The sequence below is a fragment of the Pocillopora damicornis genome, chromosome 8 (assembly GCF_964200805.1).
Source record: "Pocillopora damicornis chromosome 8, jaPocDami1.2, whole genome shotgun sequence".
Taxonomy (NCBI): Eukaryota; Metazoa; Cnidaria; class Anthozoa; order Scleractinia; family Pocilloporidae; genus Pocillopora; species Pocillopora damicornis.
In genome coordinates, this window is record NC_142677.1 from 23,294,929 (window position 1) to 23,316,160 (window position 21,232).

A 21,232-nucleotide genomic window follows, 5' to 3' on the forward strand; every position below is an offset into this window, starting at 1 on the left:
AAGAATGAAGTTAAGATACCAGTAGTAAGAATATTTTGTGTTTTTATGAAGTTATACTTGAATAACAGAGTTCCCAAAAATGGCAATATGCACAACCTAACTCACAGAAAAAGTTTACTGCCATAATCTTACATAGTAATGCCTACCCTTAAAATGAGGTACTTTTTACAATGTATTTGTGGTTAGGGAAGAAGATATTGGGAGGCAATTGCATCAACCTGACCCTCAACATGCCTCAAGCAAGGCTCTGTCCTTAAATGGCTTCTTAAACTGTCTATTATCAACCAAATCTGAGTTAAATAGTTGCACATGAGAGTACTTGCTAAGAAATTTTAAAAGCAGTCTAAAAATGGTTATCTCGTCGTCAGGTGACTTATCACTTGACAGGAAGTCTGTCTTTGATATCTTGATATTGAATGTAAACAAGATCAACAGTCAGCTTTTCACAACTGGTAATTACCAGGAGTTTCAAGAAACAGGTCCCAGTTATAGGAATGCATCCCTGGGAGAACAAGCCCATAAAAATAATTTTGAGATGCGAGCCCATCCTGTGCAAACATGGTCTAGAATTTTAGATAACAGGATGTACCAGATACCAAGAGCCGAATATAGATACATGCCTCTGTACAAATATTGTTTAACTGTAGGTTAATATCTTTGGTAGTTTAAAACAGCTTCTCAGATTAAATGACTTAATGCTGAATTGTATTTCCAAGTGGGCAAAATGAAGCAAATCCTGTGTCAGTTGTCAATTCTGACTGGATACCAGAGAGAGAGATAATGTGCTGTTTGTAGGTATCTCCTGACTTTTGAGAAAGCACACTTAATTTTGTTCCCTCAAAAAATACAAAGGTCAAATTTAAAAGTAGTTGTAACTGAAAGAAAAAAGCTCAAACTTAAAAGTATTAATTAGCTGAAAGAAAAGTATTGCATGGAGCAGGCTATGTTCATTAACCCTCTAATGACCAAGCTTCACAGACCAAGATGGATGGATATTTACCTCTTTCTTTTTATTTGTTTTGTTTGTTTCTCTAAACCTAAAAATGACATATTTAACCCTTCTTACAAATATGGCCAAGGCAAGCACAATCTGGCTTCACAGCTCTGTTCCCAGAGAGCCCTTTAATGCCTTAGGTCACAAACAACTGCCCACTTCTGCTCCACTACTTTTAACCTTTCTAATGCCAAGAAGATGGGATAAACAACTAATTGTCTGGGAAATGATTTTTCACTGTTCACTGAAGGTGGATTGAGTGCCAGATTCTTCTTGGGTTTTACTGAAAGGAATAATTAGTTACAGGACAGTAGGCCACCAATTTTCCAGTTTTCATCATTAGCATGTCTGGTATTATCAGGGTAATTGCATTTTTTTTTCATCTTGTGTAGTGCACATCTGTTTTATAATCATATAAAACCGGTTGTTTTTATTTTAATTTTTTGGTGAAACAAGGCTGTACTATAGACCTAACTAAGATTTAAGGAGAAGTTTTGGAGAAGGAGAGAAAAGTATGTGTTTCTCCGGCAACCTAGGTGGGCTATCACTGCAGTAAACCAATGCAAAGGACAGCCTAATGCATTAAAATAGCCACAAGTTTACTAGTACAAAAACAAGATTGGTTTTTGACCAGTCAGAAGGTGGGTAAAATCTCATCAATTTCATAAAACATTCAAATCCTCAGCCAAACAACTCAGCAATCCTGGGACATAAATCCAAATCTCGAAATCTGGTCAAATCTCGACTTAGATAAGTCATACAGGTCTGCTACGAAAACTAGCCTTTCGATCTAAGAAAAACCAACATTCCCACTCCTTTTGACTTGCTGTGTATATTTCAGTCTGAGAGTCGATGTCTTTCACGGAAGTGTTCCACGACCAGCGGTTTCAATACCTTTCGGCATACGTGGCAACACCGATTCACTCCTGACTGGGCAGGGGATGTTTAATTTTCAATAAAAATGAATACTTTTTCAGCCTTAAAATACACGATATTTCTTTAGTGTGAGAAATTAACTACTGGACATAATTAAATAAGTTCAAGTGACAATAAAACTACGAAACGACAATATTTGAGGACATTTTTGGCATTAGCGTCAGATCTTTTGTTTTCGTCATTCCCCTCCCCTCCCCCCACCCTCAACCTCTGCTTCAAATGGAAATTTAATACTATTCCGATAGCATTAAGGGAAGGGAGAGCTAGCGTTTGTTAGTTGCGACAGTCTGGTGTGTTCTGATTTTTTTCTCTTTCCTTAAGATGGCCTTGAGCAGTGTTTTACGGCGAACGAGGATGCATGTTTTGGGATATCTGGTGATTGCAGTTTATTTAATACATTTAACAGGTATGTACGTATTCTGTCAAATCGACTACTGTGTCGGTGAACTAAATTTGATTATCAGGAAATCTGGATTAAAATATTCGGACTATCTCTTTCAAATCATCACCATTTAAATTAGTTAGTTATGAACCATTAACATAGATTAGTCGGTCAATGGACTTCATAGTCCGAAACGAATCAATAATCGACAGCACGACCTGTAACCACTGTACGAATTTTATGCTCCCTTCAACAAGCGGCTGTCGACATAAAGCGATATACTCCATACAGCCTCAGTGATCGGAAAGATAAGGAATAATTTATTTGTACACTCAAAGTAGGCCTAATATCTGTTAAGTAAAAAGTATATTTCAGTGTAGCTTTCTTGAAACAGAGTATATGCATCTGTATATATGTTGGAAGTTTCATGTTATTCAAATAACTTCTTGGAATCTACACTTGTTACTGGGGACCATTTTTTCCTCAAAGTGATGTTTAAAAGAATAAAAATGATAATCTGAGCGTGAACAAAATCCTTAACAGATCTATTGAAATGCGAAAGGAAGTAGGTGAGTTTTCAATATTTTTAATCAGCACTAAGCGTCAGCAAACAGTAGTTTATGAATAATTCCAAAAATATTTGCAAGTGTCATTACCACGTCATTGGTGAACTAATCTCGTTTCACACCCGGTAACAGTGATCCAACGTGACCAATAAAAATGTGAACAAATCTTAGGCATAATACAAATTTTTTGAGTTGAATTTTTATCAATTATTATAATTTGTTTCTCAAGGATTTATAAATATATATATATATATATATATATATATATATATATATATATATATATATATATTGATTGTATATATATATATATTGAGATAGGGAAAAAGCAAAGAGACTATACTTTCATCTCTACAAACCTGTTTCATGGTTGCTCACTCATCAGGGGATTTTATTGTCAAGAATATTCATAACCATTGTTTCTACACTTAACAAATTTGCATAATAGGCATGGCAGTAAATTTAAATGTATCATTCAGTTGTGCAGTTAGGCATTGTTTCTAAGGTGGCATGAGGACACAAGTTCATTACTAAAGGGGTTAAGTTTCTAAAGAAAATGTGGTGCTATACATCAGTGGGAGAGTATAGCAGATAATTTAGTGTTGACAACCAAGTTGAAAATCTTATCTGGCTACTGTAAAGAGTACAAAAGCTGACGTTTCGAGCATTTGCCCCTCATCAGAGCGATTGGCAGAGGGCTAACGCTCAAAAGGTCAGCTTTTTTACTCTTTACACTGGCCAATTTACGTTTTCAACTCAGTTGTTAACACTAAATTACCTACAAGTTCATTACGTTTATTGAATGATGATAATTCAGGTCAGCAGATGATAGGTAATTTTTCTTTGAGTCAGAGGTTGCATCTTTTGCTAGCGCTGTTGAAGGGTGATCTTGATGAAAGGATGCACCATGAAATAAAGTGGTCAATGTTATTTTCTTTAAGGGTCCAAATATGTTTGCTGGGATTGGTAGAGTTTCTGTGCTATGTTTCAGTGGTGCTGCTGTCCTTACATGTGATGGTGGCTTGGTAGATTAGTGAATGTTCTTCTGTTAGCAGTTGCAAGTTTTGCTGTCTTTTGTGTTGGTGTTATATGCAGTGTCATTGATGTGTTTGGTTGAATTTAAAATGCATTTGTTGTGGTTGTCGACAATCTGTTCTAGTAGATTGTTGTATGTTAACAGTTCTAGTTTGTAAAAGTTCATTCTTTTATCATCGCTGCTGACAGGGTGGAAACCACAGCAAAACGTTTGATCCCAGTGCACTCTACATTACACACCACCTACAACTAACAAATAGAAAAACAGACAATGGAACAACATACTCTGGTACAACCCCCCATTCAGCAAAAGCATCAGCACCAATATCAGACACAGATTCCTTGCCCTAGTAGACAAGCACTCCCCTAAAGACCACAAACTTAGAAAAATCTTTAATTGTAATACGATCAAGATCAGTTACAGCTGCATGAATAATAGTAAACAGACTATCAACAACCACAACAAATGTATTTTAAATTCATCCAAACACATTGACGACACCACATATAACACTAACATAAAAGACAGCAAAACTTGCAACCACGGACAGAAGAACCCATGCCCACTTAACAGAAACTGCCTCCAATCATCACTAATCTAGCAAGCCACTGTCACACATAAGGACAACAGCACCACTAAAACATACATTGGACTTACAAAAAACAACTTCAAGACTAGATACAGAGACCAAATCGCATCATTCAGACATGCAAAACACAAAAACTCTACCAATCCTAGCAAACATATCTGGACCCTTAAAGAAAATAACAATAACCACTTAATTTCATGGCGCATCCTTTCATCAAGATCACCCTACAACAGCATAAGCAAAAGATGCAACCTCTGCCTCAAAGAAAAATTACTTATCATCTGCCTACCTGAATTATCATCACTCAATAAACATAATGAACTTGTGTCCTCATGCTGCCACAGAAACAAAGCATTACTGCATAACAATTGAACAAAGCATTCAAATTTACTACCACGCCCACAAATTTGTAAAGTATATAAATGATGGCTACGAACATTCTGGGCAATAAAATCCCCACATGAGTGAGCAGTCATGAAACAGGCTTGTTGGGAGGAAAGTATAGTCTCTTTATTTTTCTCCTATCTCAATATATATCGCACTCTACTTCTACGTATTGAGCACTGTACTACAGAAAAATCCAAACACAGACCTCCTATATTTAATTTTTGTCAACTCAAAGGTTACCAGAATTTAGTTTGCCTAACTTCTTAAGGGATTTTCCACAATGTGTCTTAACTCTATCCAGTTCTTGTTAAATTTGTCTAATTCTGGCTTTTGCAATTTTTTCTATGTTCATTTAACCATAATTTTTAATGGTTGTCACAAGTTGCCTGCACTAACATGTGTTTGCGAAGTTTAATCTACTGCTGTCTTTCAAAAAAAATTTGACAAATTTATTTCAGTTGGAAGTGAATTTTGTGTGGTATTGCTCTTTCCAAAGGTTAAAAAAATGTATTTTTCTTTCTCATTGGTGGAACAGATTTCCACACCTGTTAACATAACTTGTAAAAAGCAAGATGTGATATCCCTCACATATTCACTCTGATAGGTGGCATAATAATGATTACGACTTACAAATTGGACTTGTTTGTGTAAGATGAATATGTGAAATTTCCTTTTCTTTTTTTTTTTTCAAGAGATAAATCCTGTGACCCTGTAAGGAATGAAGCAATTGAGTTCAAATAATTTTGATCTCTTGAATATCACTGAGTCACGAGAAAATTTAGTGGCTAGCTGTAACTTGAAAGGCAGTCTGTACTAGACATATTTTTATTTCTAAATGAAAATAATGATCAATGCAAACTTTCTTCTTCTCAGCTATATCAGGTCAAACTACCACAGCAGAATCTGTAAGCAATTCAAGTACTACTTCCACACCTAGTACAACTACAAGGATACTACCATCCACAACGACAACGCCCATCCCAAGTTCCACTTCAACTAAACCAACCCCAACAACAACATCAGCTCCTGTCACTACTAAGCCTGGCACAAAGGAAAGCAGTAGAAAGTTTGATGGTGCCTCATTTGTTGGAGGAATAATTTTGGGTGCTTTTTTGACTGTGATTTTTATTTTAGTGTGCAAGTGGTGGCAGGGTAGGAATAAGAGCTATCACAGTTTGTGAGTCAAGCTGATGAGCTATGGAAGGCTCTGCTCATGCTGACAGTGAACTATGATATTTTATTGGCTGGTTTGCCATTTTGTATTTTTTGAGGAAATTTTATGGAGGAGGAAATGTGGGAGAGCATTTTATGGCTAGCTAATGGTAGAAGTGAATTATTCTGTTTCTTTTGGTTTGTATTGACTTACATGATGGATTACTCTGGGAAAGCAGGTCTACTTGAAGTTACAATAAAGAGTAGATGAAAAAAAGCCTTAGTGACTTCTGATTGACTACATTCTCCTTTCAAATTGTTTTGTAGTCTCTTGTGAAACAGATGGGAGAAGTAGATGTTACCTCAAAATCACTAAAGCCTTTTTTCCACACTTCGTTTCAGTCAAAAATTATTTCTGTCCATCTCTGTGCCCATCAAGTGGATTTAGATTTCATGATGCCTAAGATCTTCTTATAATTTAAATAGTTTCATTGTCATATATTCTTGACAATTTTTGTTTTTGTTTTTCCCTTAAATTACATAAGTATGGTTCATATTATTTCCTTTATTCAAACTTTTAGATGGAGTTTTTTTTTGTTCAAAGTGTTGGCCAAAATTTTGTTTTTTTGTGAAGAAAAACCAAATTTGTCAGAAGATTTCAAGTTTCAAAATTGCACCATGGTAAAATTCATGGTGTTTCCTAAGAGGGATCCCTTAAGAAATAACTAACCAGGAATTAATACAACTTAGAGATAAGAATAATAATAAACACTGTTTTCTAGGATTTTCTTCAACAAAGCACACTGTACATCATCAAGGAATTGTGTAAACATGTTGTTTAAGTTGAAGGCTACACTATTAAATTACTCTATTATAATTGTAAAAGGTAATTGAAAAGTTTTCAAGTTAAAATAAATAAACTACCATATTTTCTTGCATAGGTTGTGCTGAATACACTTTATCTTTCTGTCAATATTGGTTGTAGATTGTTTTCCTCTCCCATGGCTCTAACAATTTGTTTCAAATGTGAATCACATATTTGTTCCTACAAGAAATGTGTGCTGGATCAATCGATAAATTTCAACTCTAAAAAATCCTGGAACACTCTGTCTTATAACATATGGGATAGTGATTTGTGTTGCACTGATCACTTCCCTTTTTCCCTGAAATAGTCTGCTGCAGAGTAAAAAAGAGACAAAAAAAACATTAGTATAGTGGCAATCTTGATAGCCAGAGGCAAGTATGGGACTCTATTTCTTCAAAGTACTCCAAACAAAATTAAATTGTCATTTTTCATGCAAACAGGTAGTAAAACTAACCTAGTTTTTCAACTGCCTCAACACAAATACTTGGACTCATTTCTGGTGTATATGTGCCCACCAACAGCAAAGTAGCTGTACGCACCAAGATTATTCCATTGTTTTCCTTTCAAAGAAAAAAAGCTTTTACTCATGGAATCTTTGTTCTAAATAACTTTTATTAAAAGCAAATAATTCAAATAAATTAAGTAGTACTTGTCATAAATAAGGTACAAAATATGGCATGTACGGTGATGTTATCAAGTGACTACTCTTCCAGACTTGCCAGCTTTACTACCATATTCATAGCTATAGGTATACAAAGCCATAATTCAACACGAATAACTTTGGGACAAGCTTGGCATTTGGAACAAACTTCAAAAACAAGTTTGGCAGGTGCCTGTTGAGAATTATGTAACAAGGAAATTTAATATATTAAAGTTCACACGGCAACCAGGTGAACAATCAGACATAGGTTGATGCTACACTGGTTTGCAGATTTAATGAATGTAACCGAAGAAGTTACAATTCATGAATTGTAACTTCTTCGGTTACATTCATTAAATCTGCAAACCAGTGTAGCATCAAACTATGTCTGAAGGAAATTTAAATTTATAAGCAGGTTTCTAAAACTGCTGCCTTCACAAGTCAAGTGGGAATATACTGACATATCAAAGCTTACGTGGGGTTCTAATAATAATAATAATAATAATAATAATAATAAAAAAAGATTGGTGTTTATGAACCTGAGATCTATTTTGCAACTAGAAATGGTTGCTACTCTACATGTACAGCTAGAGGATTTGCATATAACTTAAAGCTTTAGGCATGTTGGTACCCAGTAGCCATTTGTTTTTCATTATTTTATTTTTAGATATGAACTTACATTTTTTGCATAAACAGAGAATCTATCAGCCCTGACACATTCATAAATTGTGTCCCATTAGTACCCAGTAGCCATTTGTTTTTATTTATTTTATTTTTAGAAATGAACTCACGTGTTTTGCATAAACAGAGAATCTATCAGCCCTGACACATTCATAAATTGTGTCCTGGAATTTAAGGCCCTCCTTTCTGGCATGAGCACTGTTTGTAAAGGAATGAACCAATGCATGTATATTGTCCAAAGATGGCTGAAAATCAAAATATTTACACCATACACACAAATAATTAGAATCAAAACAGCAAAAGTGTAAGATACATATGTATAGCATTAGCCAAACTCCAAATCAAATGACCCAGGTTCAACTTCCACCTAAGTCGCTTGTGTTGCCCTTTGGGGAAACTGACCTGAAATCCTCACAACGGATAATAAAAAGGCAGTGCCAAACTGTTGGGGGAAATTGACAGAATTCTTACCTCCCCCTATAACGAAATTCGCCCCCGTCAAATCGACTGCCACTTTCTTTTCAATTTTCCTTCTTCTGAGGGCAGAAAGGTGTCTGACAATGATAATGAAGAAAAATAATATGCCAATTCCGCGTTTTGATAAAGGAATTTCAGTGTTTGCAAGAAAGAGCCTTACACTTGCACACAACAAACGCCAAAGAGTTTGACTTTCTTGCAAACAGAATATGGCGGCAATTCTTAAACATCGTTTTCCACTAATACAGGGCTATTACAGCCTTACATCGCATCTAAAAACAGTTATAATAACACATTTAAAAGTAATTTGTCTTTCTCTTAGTCTACAATCGTTGCAAAAAGTACGCTATTCTTACCGAAAAGCCGACAGTGCTGGCTCGGAGAGAAGTGTCCTTTCGTCGAATTATAGCACAATGTTGAACGTGACCCGTTGCTATCAAAGAATCATGAAGAAGGCTTTGAAGCTGATTCATTCTGGAAATGAAGTCAGTTCTACAACATGGTGACTAAAATGACTAGAAAAGCTTGGTTCTTCTCACATCTTTACGAGGAAAAGGCGAAGTTGGACACTGACTACCAACTGGTCGACGATTTCCATAAATGATACTAACAGGGGTAGGGTAGAGATAACCTGCTGCTGATTCTAAACATTCTTTCCAAAGGAAAATAAAGAAATGAAACTGAATAGATGTGGCTTTTGTGTATCGTTCTCCAAAAATTTTGAATATATGCATACTAGGATAAAGTGATTTTGCAAAAAGATTGAATTCATGAAAATAAGTATCCAAAGTCACCTACCCTCCCAAGGGAGAAGAACGTTTGCAAAACACAGCTGATTCGTTGCCAAGGGAACAGTTCATAATTTACACGTGAAGTCCTCAAGCAAGTCAAGCTGTGATATTTGTGACTTCGTTGGTAACTTTTTAGTGATTGATCTCTAGTCTGCTTATGAAAGAATTGTCCTCGTGAGGCCTAAAATCCAACTGGACGAGGCAGCAAACGAACAGAATGATGTCTCGACCAAAACGACCCGTTAACGGCCGTATTTCTGTTCACACTCACGATATTGTGGACGAGCTATTGGACGACAATGGCAAACATGAACTCTCCAAGGTGATGACGAAGTAATTTTTCAATATTTAAGTACATTATCTACGTATATCTGATAAAAGTTAAAGCAACGCTTTTTCAATCTGTTAAACCTCAATACTGTGTGACTTCTTATGGTTAACTTCATTGCAGGATAATCACAGACGAGCAGTGTCGGCGTCGTCAGTCGAGAGACCAAAACCTTTTGGAACGTACTCGGAAGTAAGAGCTTCCAGTGCCAAGTCAGCCTGTCCTTCGGACCATTCTTTCAGAATTCAGACCTGGTTGAATGAAAAATCCGTTCGAAATATTCAGGTAGTCTTATCATTGAGTCCAGCCCATGTAATCGTTATCAGTTAAGTTATAAATACACCGGAATTAAAAGTATCTTGTGTCCCTATAACCCTCATTGAAACACTCGATCCAAAAGAAAACCTTAAGTTTAGCTCTAAAATATTGCCCCGTTTCATTTCAAATTGAAGGGCTTTTAAAAAAAATAATAAAAAAAGGGGATGGAGAAGTTTGTTCAGAGAATAATTAACTTCGAAAGAATTTCTCGTATTTGAATTATTGACTCAGACAAAATCTCATCTCAGCATGAGTGCCGAAATACACAGAGGCCTTCAAACCGCGCAAATCAACAAAGCGGATACTAAAGGAACTCTCTAGTATTTTAAATTTTAATCTTGATGAATCGGTTATCCTCCCTCTGTAGGAAAGGACCGACTTTGAGTCACGAGCCACTAAAAATATATACACGACGCTCCTTGATAACGAGAATACTTTTGTAAAGGTAAGTCTGTAAGTGAGTAAGTAGCAATTTCTGTCCCGTTAGATAATCCTGGTATTAAGTTAGGGCTTTAGTCGTTGTGCAGAGAGTGACAACTAAGAAAAGTAATTATTTATTTTTAAGGTGTTAATTAGCATACCTTAATTAAAAGGCGGTGTTGGTTGACATTAGGAACGTTATTATGCTCAACTAACGGTCACGGGAAGAGTGCTTTTTTTTGCCGCAAAACGCTAGAGATATACCAGCATAAAATATGGATGCACATTTAGGAAGTGTCGAGAAACTTAGTGACCTGATCAAAATAATTATATTTTTCTTGATTGCTCAAACTAAGTTATTTATCGACAACATATTGACAAACTTAACTACTGCAAATAGACGCTTGCCTCTACAATTTTGTTCTCTTTGAGTTGCCCTACTGAAGCAAAGAACTCACACAGGTGAAGTCTGTTTGCAAATTGTCACAACTTAACCTATAGTGTAACCACCACCCTTAAAGAAGTAGTGAAATCATGATTGTTTTAACTCATATCTAAACAAATTACTTGATCCTGATTGGCTCGTACTCAATTATGCAAAACTTGCAAGTAATTAAAATCATCAACCACTCTGGCTGCTTTCAATCTTATCCTTTGTTCAATCCTTTCCCTCTCCTCCTGTTTCCATTCCTACACATTGGGGTCGTGACTGTCAACAACTCTTTGGGCCATCTTAAAATTGACTCATGCATTAGCTCATTTACTTTTTGCTTTCAACAGGATGTTGACAGTTTTATTGACCAGAAAGAAGCCCTTGACAGAAGAAAGAAACAAATGCTTTTCAAGAAATGGAGTGAGCGAGTGTACAGTCCTGTCAAGGTAAGTAAAATACATATTATTTAAAAGCTGATGCTCAAGCTTTATTATTTGCAGCCCATTGTAAATATTGCATTTGAATGGTTAAGAAAGCAAGTACAAGATGCATTTAAGCACAAAACTAATAACTGGTGATGATAGCATAACCATGAAACAACCTGTGGAGGTGTGTATGAGGTCAAACTCAAAGCCTTGTTGAGCTGATTTACACAGTTTGACTTTTGCCCAAGAACACTGGGTGTTAAATAGATGAGAAACCACAGAATTCTCTGGCAACTGTGCAATTCTCTGGTGATGGTGCAAGGTTCTCCAGCTACATTTTGATGGACTGAGCTACATTATTTCTAACTCAGTTGTTAAGTGGAAACAAACAGTGTAACTGCCTGGAAAACCAACATCAGATCATAACTAGAAAATACCATCTGACAAAAGTTGTATTGCCCCATTAAAGTTTTGATTTTGATTTTGACTGTTATGTCACAATTAAATAATCAATTAAAATATTTTGTTAGGAAAAAATAGATGAAGAAATGAATGGCCCAAACTACAGACACTTGGATAGAAGAAAAAGGAATATTTACAAGAAATATCTCGATTATAGTAACAAAAAGGTGAGAATATACATATATATATATATATATATATATATATGTGTGTGTGTGTGTGTGTGTGTGTCCCTATATATATATATCACTATTTATTTTCAATTATTTTTTAAAGGAAAATTAGACTTTGTAGAGCTAAGAAAGAATAGCTAAAATAGTGTAAGACAGGATTGCTACCTGCAGTCTCTCCAAACTTAAGATAAATAAAACACATTAATTCCAAAAATTGGTATCATGAAAAAAATGAGCTTGGTTTTTCTATTGTAATTATGTTATTGAAGGGTCAATCAAATAGAAACATATGAATATGTTTTGAGCAATGTGTATCAGATGTATAGGGTAACAAAAGGGAGCGATTTTATTAAGAATATACTACACAAAACTAATCTCATGCAGCTCTGACAATTATAGAAACACTCAAATCTCTATGTGTCAGTAAATTATGAAATACACAAGAATTGAGTAAATTTCCTGAGCACACATGTAAATGTCATTACCATCACTAATAGTTTGATATTGATTCCTTTTTACTCAGGGTGTAGTATTCCTAGATGTGATGTCTCCTGAGGAATACAATCCACTAGTTCTTAATGCCAACCGGCCTGCACCACTTAAGGTGAGAACCTTTCTAACAACAGAGAAAACAATGATGCCCAATTGGCCTTTGTAGACAAGCCAAGCTCTTTCAGAGAGTCTGACCACTCACATTTGAAACATTTCCTATTGTTTGATGGTTCAAAGTGAGACACTCTACCACCCAGTACCTGTTCTTGCATTTCATTTTGAGCACTCATCTTTTCATACCTAAAAGGAAAAGATTCAGAAATTATAAAAAATTAATGCACCTTGTTGTCTTGGGTTAAACACACAAGTAACTGGTAACCCAGTAATTAACACAGTAGCTTTAAAATTTCATCAAATTGTTGAGAAGTATACACATTGTTTCATGAAGTGATGCAGAGTAACACAAACAGACCCCAATTTAGACATTAATACTGCAATGTACAATTTGTATTACCTACAATAAACACAGGTCTAATCAACTAACAGTCTGTACTATTTTGTAAATCCAAATCATTTTGATAAGTTACTGTTGGCAACAGTTAAAGTATCTTAAGTGGTTAATGAAGGCTCTTAAAATAACTGATATTTGATGGATGTTTTCAGGCAATAACACAGAAACTAGATGACCCTCTATTATCTCAAGGAACAACAAGATTGGAGGAAGATCGCACAATGGTGAGGTGCATCACAGGAGATACAATGAGTGACAAACAACTAGAAGAGATCCACCTCCCTCCAGCCCCACTGGTGCCTCTGGGTCGGCATGGCACTGAGTGTAACACTTGGCTAAGAATGCAATTACATGATATCGACAGTGGTGTTAGGAGAAGAAGCGGGTCAGTCTTTACTACTGCACTAATTCACAAGATGACATGATCTCCCCAAAATTGATATACAATAAATTTTAGCCAGTTTGATAACACCATTCAGAGGGCAGAATTGAAAAAAAAGGTTGAAAATTTCACTTCCATATGAAAAATTGAAATGACTTGTTCCTTCACCAATGGTGTTTACATAACTATGGTGTTGTTTTAAAAGTCAAATTCAAACCATTTGTGTTTTAGTACTTTCACATCATAGCTGGTGGGTTGTGGGAGTGCAACTATGAATTGGGAAAACTGTATGCTTCTTTCAGTTGCATTTACTGGTGGACTGTTGGTTAATAAAGAATATAAAACACTGTGACAGCAAAGCTGAGTAAAAGAGTGTCACTCTTTTTACTCAGTGTTTCCTCATACTCAAAAAATTTTTAAGTGACAAAATTTACAAAAAAAGAGGCTTTGAATGGTCTGTTTGTTTTCATTGAATGCATGGCCTTGGTTTAAATGTAATGTAGAATAGTTCATCTCTGAACTTAAAATTAGCATCTTGTAGATTGTTTGAAAAGCCAAATTTTTAAACCTTAAAATTGTTTCTGCTTCTCATTCTCACCTAGGCTTCGTATGAAAGGAATCTACAATGACTCAGACATTGACCATGAAGAGTGGAGTAAGCTAGAAAGGAATCCTGAAACTATTGATGTTGAATTAAGATCCCAGAAGAGACGGCTGTTTAGAGAAAAACATGCCACAACACTTCAGTTTGACTGGCCTGAGCTGCCTTCCATCAGTAAAAATACCACATACCATCCACGCATACCCAATGTCTTGCCACTGGGCACTAGTTTTGAATATTATCCAGAGCTTAGTGCATCATATTAACAACACTATAGAAGTAAATTTAGTGAAAGGGGAGGGGGTCAATGTTTCTCAAAAATGTCTACGTAAAATCATAAATATTTGAAAACAATTTTTCAACTCCACAATGTTTTCATGGAAACATTTTTTTTGATTTTTTAACAGTAAAAACATTTTGTAATGGAGTACAGTCAAGTCTTGTATTAAAAGATTTTTTCCATGCTATGGACACTGTAAATCACATTCTGATTTCTGAAATATCACGCCTAAAGTATTTACAATGTAAATAAATAAATAAACATATTCTGATTGTAATCTTTTGCAGCTGCCTACTTAATATGAAAGTTTTAGAAATAAAAACCAAAGGAGAGCAGATTTAATTAAGTTAACTTGTTTCGGGCTGCCCCCCCCCCCCCCCCCAAACACCTATTACTCTCGAGGTAATTAAATTCAACCATTTTACACTGCGCGATATATACATTGACAAGATTTTTGACACAATCAAAAATTAACGACCCGTTAAGTTTTACTGATACAACAATAAAAAAAGGGGTATGGCAAAACAAAATAAAGAAAAACTTCACAAGTCAAGATCAACCACTGACTACACTTTACAATTTCTTCTTTGCAATTGATCTCGAGCTTACTTGTAATATTTCTCTACAACTGGTCTCTTTGGCCACGTGAAGTTACCTTCACGTTTTTCCTCTCGCCTTTTTCATTCTTCTGGGGGGAGGTTTCCTCGTCCTTCCTATTTTGGCCAACTGTTCTTCGATGGCTTTCCTCATATCGATGTAATCAGGTATCTGAACATATCGAATCTGTCTTCCATGAATAAACATAGTCGGAAAGTCCACTACATCACCACCGTTTCCTTTAGTAAACTTGACATCTGACATTCTGACATTCATAAAACCATCAACATTTTCAATCAGTCCTTCAGCCGATGACTCGTTTCGTAATTCCACAATGGTCCTATGACCTTCCACAGCTTGTAACAAACAAACGAGGCTTCTTTCTGCCACAGCTCTCTCTCGACCACCCGCCATTGTAAGAAGAAAGAGGGAAAAGATAACTTTTCAACCCTACTAGAATGTAAATGCAGACACTCTATTTATTTTCCTCAAGGCTCGTAAAATTTAGATCTGTTACAAGCCGAATTCGAGGAAAATTCGAAGTTCAAAAACAAGCAGGCAGAAAAGTGATTTGCTTCCCACCAATGAATCAAATGGCGGGCTTTTTTTTTCTCGGGGAGGGGAGTGAGGGTGGAAAAGAAAGGGTTTCGTATAAGTCACACAAAGGGTATCGTAGAGGTCAACAAATGACGGGAGGTTTTGGCTTGAAAGACTGTGAGCGTGAAAGTTTTAAATATTCGGCGAGCTATCATGATCAAAGGAGAATTTGCTTTGAAAGAAGAGCTCAGAGGATTAGAGGAGAAGATGTTCGAAAAAATGGACGCTGAGCATCGGGTATTCTATGGTATTTGATATTTACAATCGGTGGCTGCATGCCATCTCCTCTTGTTCATTAATTAGGCTGCAAATTGTAACATTTGCAGCTCATTGAATGGAGGAGAGATTTCGGTTACTCCCATATTATTCTAAAACAAAGCTTTAGTCCCTAAGGAAATCTTTTGTTTTCTTTATTCAAGAACTGTATTCAAGGGGTTGTGAACAATGAAATTAAGTTGCGATTACGAAGATATATACCTTTTTACTATCAACCGACAGTCTTACCTTTGCCTATCCTCTTTGAAGACTTTCACCCCTTCCCCCTCATTTTTGCGGAATTTCTGCACTTTTGTTATACATGCATTCAGAGTAATTGTTGAAGGGGTTTTTGCTGATATGGTGCTGATTGTTTTCATGAAATCTACTTATTATGCGTCAGAATTATTAGGAAAAATCTGATTGGTTTAGAGCATCAATCAATATACAATGGCATGTGAAGTTGACATTATTTAACAATTATTCCATGAACCGTCATTGGGTATGAGGCGATAGATAGTTAACAAGGCCTATAGAGCCCAGTTGGCTATAATCATCTCATATCCAACAAGTGCAAGTGGAATAATTTTTTTACCAAAAAATGCCCTAAAATATAGATAAATCTTCACAACATTATTTTTTAATAACAAATAGAATGCTACAATATACAAAATCACTTTTGGTTTAACTTGTCTAATGAAGGTGCTCAGTATAATGGCTCATAACCTATGATAGTTAAGCCAATGAAAGCTCTTGAATTGCATTATCCAATGATCCAGCTTTTAATAAAACCCAATATCTGCAGCAGATATTGCATTTATCATGTAGAGTTTAAAGTCTGCATGGTTTTCAATTCCCTTGTCCATGTAGTGTTCTCAAACTTTTGGAAACTCAGAGAAACCTTAAATGGCTGAATGTCATGTAGTGTTCTCAAACTTTTGGAAACTCAGAGAAACCTTAAATGGCTGAATGTCATGCATAATGAAACAAATATTGAGATCTGTTTTGGCATGATATCATGACTTATCAAACAACATGTCTGTTTTACCTCAGACCTCAGTTTTGATAAGTCATGATATCATGCCCAACCTCACTCAATAATATTACTTAATATAAACTTGAGAATAAAATATGATATTTAATGAACTTAAAACCTAATTATAAAATCAAGTTATCTTTTGATAGAGCTTAGAACAGTCACATGGAGGTAGCCTTTCTCTCGAAGCTTCACGTCACCGTTTCATAGAGTATGTGGACCTTTTAAAACAAGGTAATGAAAAACACTACTGTATATGGTTTAAGCCTTAGAGTTACAGGTGATCATGTAATTTGATGTCTGTGTGTGAGTAGTCTGGAAATGGACCATTGTTGGTTGGAGTGAATGATGTTCAACAACCTTATATCATTCATGATCAGACTCAGGTGAGGAGTTGTTTGCCAGTTGAATTAACTGAAGTTTTGGTCGGCTTTGAAGTGATGTTATTGGCTTTAACATTCGAGTAGTGTAAGTCAGCTGAGATAGGTCAGTTTATCTGAATTCTTCTTAACTCAATTTTACCAGCAAATTTCTGGGAGATTCAACAGATGTCAAAGCCCAGAAATTACTACTTAATATCACCTTACACAGGAAAATCCTTATTTTTGTTTACTTTCAACACACTAAACTAAAACTGGGATCTTAAGACTAGTTTCATCTATGAGAACCTCCTCAGGTGATACCAAAAAATTGAAGTAGACCCAAGCATGAAGAATATGTGTGCTGCTTGAATATTTAAGCCAATAATATCATAGCAAAACTAATGAATCAGTTTTCAGAGTTCTTGATAACACTTGAATGACAAATAACTCCTCACTTGACTATAATGATGACATCCACCAAGGTTCTTGTAACACCAGCCACCACTACTGACAATAATAGTCTGATTAGGACTTAAATCTTGTCCAAACAAGCAGAATGCACAATCCAAAAGCTGAAGAAATTTTCCATACATGTGTTAACATGTTCAATGATTATGCAGCCTGAATTGGAAAGAGTGCTTTAACCCTTTAACTCCCAAGATCTCATTGTTAATTCTCCCCTCTAGCTGCTACGCATTTCCTTGTAAGTTAGTTATGAGAATTTGGTGTCAAATCATGAAAACTTATTCCTGATAAGGTTGAGTATTCTTATTATCTGTTAATCACTTCAGGGAGTTAGAGGATTAAGATGAGGCCTCAGCTAGATTATCACACTTGCTATGGCTTGTAAGAGTTAATGATGGAATAATCATGGTCTAAATGTTTTTGCTATGTTTTATTTTTTACCAGTGTTTTACTTTATTTCAGCAACTTTTATGAACCTTGACATAAAGGAGTGGGTAATTGAAAATGACCTTCTTGTGAATCGCTTAAAAGTGAGTATTTCTTATTGTGGTATATATTATCTTTAACAAAATTCGCTCAGCTCACTTTGCAGGGAGGTCCCAATTTTGTAAAAAGTGCTAGAGAATTAGTCTCTTGTGTATACAACTTTCAGGAAGGTTTGTAACACTATGTAATGGTTCAAACTTTGTTGGATAAAAGCTGAGTTTAATTAGACATTTGATTGGTCAGTGTTGCTTTTCATCTCATTGAATCAAAAAGGAGGATGGCAGTAAAGTATCAGTTCAGAATGTTCTTGAGAGTTTCACCTCTCTGTTGGAAAGAGTCCAAGGTGAGTATTTTCCAACTAGTCTATGTTTGTATTAGCTAAGATATGAGAGGTTTAAATTTATCAAGATCTGATTTATTACTGCAACAAAACATCACTTTTTTATTCTGTTGAAAGGTATTCCCATTTCATAAGATTTCCCAAGTTATTTCCCAATTATGGGCTTGGTGGGTTCATTTTTCCAAACACAGATTTATTCTTCATCTGTTACTGAGTCCTGGAGGATGCAATGGTCAAATGGTGAGGTGGACTCTGGAGCCATAGTGTAGATTGAAGCCCCAATTCACCTGCCTTGTGTTGTAAAAGACATTATTTTGAAGTACTGAAAATATCAGTGTCTCTCCACCCAAGAATGGATTGCCCTATTACTGAATTTCCCCTTGTTGTAGTAATTTGTACTACAACTGCATTTAATTACTAAAATCTGAAAGATGTCAATGGGCTATGCAACAATTTCCTTCTTACTGTAATCAATCATTCCCCATTCCTTCATACAGAAAAAAAGGGCAAACCAGTCCAAATGCTGGCTGTTAATCACAGACTTATCCTACAACAAGTAAAACTATTTTTACCTTTTTATAGGCCTTCCACCAGATACGGCATTCATTTGCTATGAACAAGCAGTTGTGTATAATTTGTGCCACTTGCTGTTACAAGGCCAGATGAATGTGAGCATTGGAGGTATTCACAAAAGTGCTGCCATACTCCACCAAAGCATCTGTAGAGGTATGTACACATACCAGAATTTATAGTGTTTTACAAACTCAAAAATATATATTTTTTATTCTACACCTACAGAATTAACGCCTTGTGAGATCAATTGAATTTCTGTCTCTTTTCAGGGGTTAAACAAGTTTGAATTTTAGATGCTTATAACTTCAAAGCTAATTTTTTTCTTGATCCCATCCTTCCTCCATAATCTCTTCCCTCACTTTTGGTTGTACCAACCAGATTTGGTTCATATTTGTTTCTTCAACATGTGCAGCACTTGCAGCATTCAGAATAGAACCTTGTCACCAAGGGGAAGAGGACTTTAGCAACATACATCTTTTTGGTCCAGCAAACATTGAGTGTACTATAGACTCACTTCTACCAGCATTGTTTAAGGAATTGATCAAGAGATCTATTGGGTGTGGCCCCTTTGTGTTGAGTTGCTGCCTTTTAGCATTTCAGTGGCTAATTGATGAGAAAGGTGAGTATTCTTTGATAATCAGTTGGTCCATCTGTGCTTAGCTGTGCCTGTGTTATCTGTTTGTTTGCCTCTTTAACTTTGAGACTCAGTCAGTCAGTGTCTCTAACTATGTATGTATGTCTACCTGTAGGTCTTTTTGCCTAATAGTTTGTTTGTCTGTCAGTCTGGAAACCTCTGCAACCATAACTTAAAAATTTTATCATTCAATGTTTTTTTTTAAATAAGATTAGGAAAATCATTGTGAAAATTTTATGATACACCAAACAAATGCAGTGACAGTTTTAAGAGAAAGCTAATGGGTAAAAGAATTTCAAACTAGCATGAATCATTTCTCTGTCAGTGAGGGAAATTCAAGGCCTATTTGATACCTTTTTCCTTTAGTGAACCAGGCTGTAAAACTTCTTTACCTGATGCAAAGTCAGTTGAAACTTGTGGATTCAAACATGAATTTTACTGATGAGGTTTGTAACAGCATTCAATTTGGCAAACATTTTATAAAAGCTCATGTTGATCACTTAGATCTACTCTGTTATGAACTTAAATAAATTAATCATCATTTTATGTTGTATCTAAGGTATCTGAGATTCCTCCACATTGTTTACAGAATGAAATGACCAAAAGTAATAATGCCTATAACCTTTACTTAATATGCAGTGGAGAATTAAAACTTCCTTTTTCCATTTTCTGTCAAAAGGGGAACCAAAATTTATACATAGGTACTGTTAAAGTATATAAGCATGAAAGAGGCAAAAACATTTTGCAGCATTTTAATAAAGTTACTATATACATATTTTGTCTAACAATTTTGAATCAAATCTTGTTTTGAAGCATATCTGGCCTATCTATGAATTGAAGTTGCTAAGAAACTAATTAAAAGTTATAAAAATTGTTTTTAAGTTTACCACTTTTTTTTCTGCACACTTGGGATGACAACTTCACTATTGCCTTTCCCTTGAACACCATAATCCCCTCTAATGCCACCAAATAAACTGAGATGATTTAAATGTTACAGAAGAAAAAATTGGGTAGAACAGACACTGTCTAGTTCTTACTTATTTTAAATTTGTTATCCGTTTGATTGATCATTAGGTACCTGCTGATCGGCTTCCTGTATGCCTCTTCAGTTTAGAATACAGCTCATCAATTTCTAATAGTATAATCACTTCCTCCACCCTCTCAGCTAAAGACTTGACAGGCAAGTTAGCATATTCAGATTCCTATAGTTGTTATTTTAGTTACTGTTTTGGCTAGTAATAATTATAGTAATAATAATGATAATTTAGGGCTTGTATTGCACAAATGAACATGTGAGTTAGAGACGCGTTACATAATAATCCCAGTGGCCATAAACGAAAACATGTCAAAAGTTGAGGTAGTGCTTTCTGGTTGTATTCCTCAACAGATATACAGAGTCTGTTGTCGGTGGTGACAAGTCTGTTGGCATTTGCCCTCTTTGCAAATAAGGAATACGAAAAGGCACTGGAAATACTGAGGGGCAAAGAAAATACTCATGATGTTGGTTTTCATGATCTCTATCTCAAAGGTTTGGAGTCTTGGTGTATTGATTTAAAGTCAAAATGC

General features: G+C 35.5%; 5 protein-coding genes across 7 annotated transcripts in view; 3 read left to right on the forward strand and 2 right to left on the reverse strand.

Moving 5' to 3' along the window:
* Nucleotides 1–111: 111 nt before the first annotated feature.
* On the forward strand, nucleotides 112–6,982 carry LOC113675399 (uncharacterized). The gene is made up of 2 exons (XM_027191962.2): nucleotides 112–2,336; nucleotides 5,764–6,982. The coding sequence occupies exons 1-2, from the start codon at nucleotides 2,252–2,254 to the stop codon at nucleotides 6,069–6,071; spliced, it is 393 nt and encodes a 130-aa protein (XP_027047763.2). The 5' UTR covers nucleotides 112–2,251; the 3' UTR covers nucleotides 6,072–6,982.
* On the reverse strand, nucleotides 6,798–9,588 carry LOC113675400 (profilin-4). 2 transcript variants are annotated; one of them, XM_027191964.2, is made up of 4 exons: nucleotides 9,062–9,588; nucleotides 8,339–8,473; nucleotides 7,362–7,467; nucleotides 6,798–7,215 (listed from the first exon to the last, which is right to left on the reverse strand). In XM_027191964.2, the coding sequence occupies exons 1-4, from the start codon at nucleotides 9,176–9,178 to the stop codon at nucleotides 7,190–7,192; spliced, it is 384 nt and encodes a 127-aa protein (XP_027047765.1). In that variant the 5' UTR covers nucleotides 9,179–9,588; the 3' UTR covers nucleotides 6,798–7,189. The 2 variants fall into 2 exon arrangements, with proteins under 2 accessions (XP_027047765.1, XP_027047764.1); XM_027191963.2 differs by having other exon boundaries at nucleotides 6,798–7,218.
* Nucleotides 9,560–14,603, forward strand: LOC113675398 (protein FAM228B). The gene is made up of 8 exons (XM_027191960.2): nucleotides 9,560–9,818; nucleotides 9,948–10,109; nucleotides 10,510–10,587; nucleotides 11,343–11,441; nucleotides 11,951–12,049; nucleotides 12,579–12,659; nucleotides 13,211–13,443; nucleotides 14,043–14,603. Exons 1-8 carry the CDS (start codon nucleotides 9,714–9,716, stop codon nucleotides 14,305–14,307), a joined length of 1,122 nt encoding a protein of 373 aa, XP_027047761.2. The 5' UTR covers nucleotides 9,560–9,713; the 3' UTR covers nucleotides 14,308–14,603.
* On the reverse strand, nucleotides 11,327–15,547 carry LOC113675403 (U7 snRNA-associated Sm-like protein LSm10). 2 transcript variants are annotated; one of them, XM_089180786.1, is made up of 2 exons: nucleotides 14,931–15,547; nucleotides 11,327–12,847 (listed from the first exon to the last, which is right to left on the reverse strand). In XM_089180786.1, exon 1 carries the CDS (start codon nucleotides 15,330–15,332, stop codon nucleotides 14,979–14,981), a length of 354 nt encoding a protein of 117 aa, XP_089036912.1. In that variant the 5' UTR covers nucleotides 15,333–15,547; the 3' UTR covers nucleotides 11,327–12,847; nucleotides 14,931–14,978. The 2 variants fall into 2 exon arrangements, with proteins under 2 accessions (XP_089036912.1, XP_089036913.1); XM_089180787.1 differs by having other exon boundaries at nucleotides 12,379–12,847; nucleotides 14,977–15,528.
* LOC113675401 (uncharacterized) overlaps nucleotides 15,533–21,232 on the forward strand; it is a 12,749-nt gene continuing 7,049 nt past the window's right edge. The window contains exons 1-9 of the mRNA XM_027191965.2: nucleotides 15,533–15,752; nucleotides 16,956–17,040; nucleotides 18,096–18,163; nucleotides 18,393–18,462; nucleotides 19,042–19,185; nucleotides 19,445–19,651; nucleotides 20,033–20,112; nucleotides 20,741–20,846; nucleotides 21,054–21,194. Coding sequence (XP_027047766.2) covers nucleotides 15,669–15,752; nucleotides 16,956–17,040; nucleotides 18,096–18,163; nucleotides 18,393–18,462; nucleotides 19,042–19,185; nucleotides 19,445–19,651; nucleotides 20,033–20,112; nucleotides 20,741–20,846; nucleotides 21,054–21,194 — 985 coding nt within the window. The 5' untranslated portion in view covers nucleotides 15,533–15,668. The remainder of the gene's footprint in view (nucleotides 15,753–16,955; nucleotides 17,041–18,095; nucleotides 18,164–18,392; nucleotides 18,463–19,041; nucleotides 19,186–19,444; nucleotides 19,652–20,032; nucleotides 20,113–20,740; nucleotides 20,847–21,053; nucleotides 21,195–21,232) is intronic.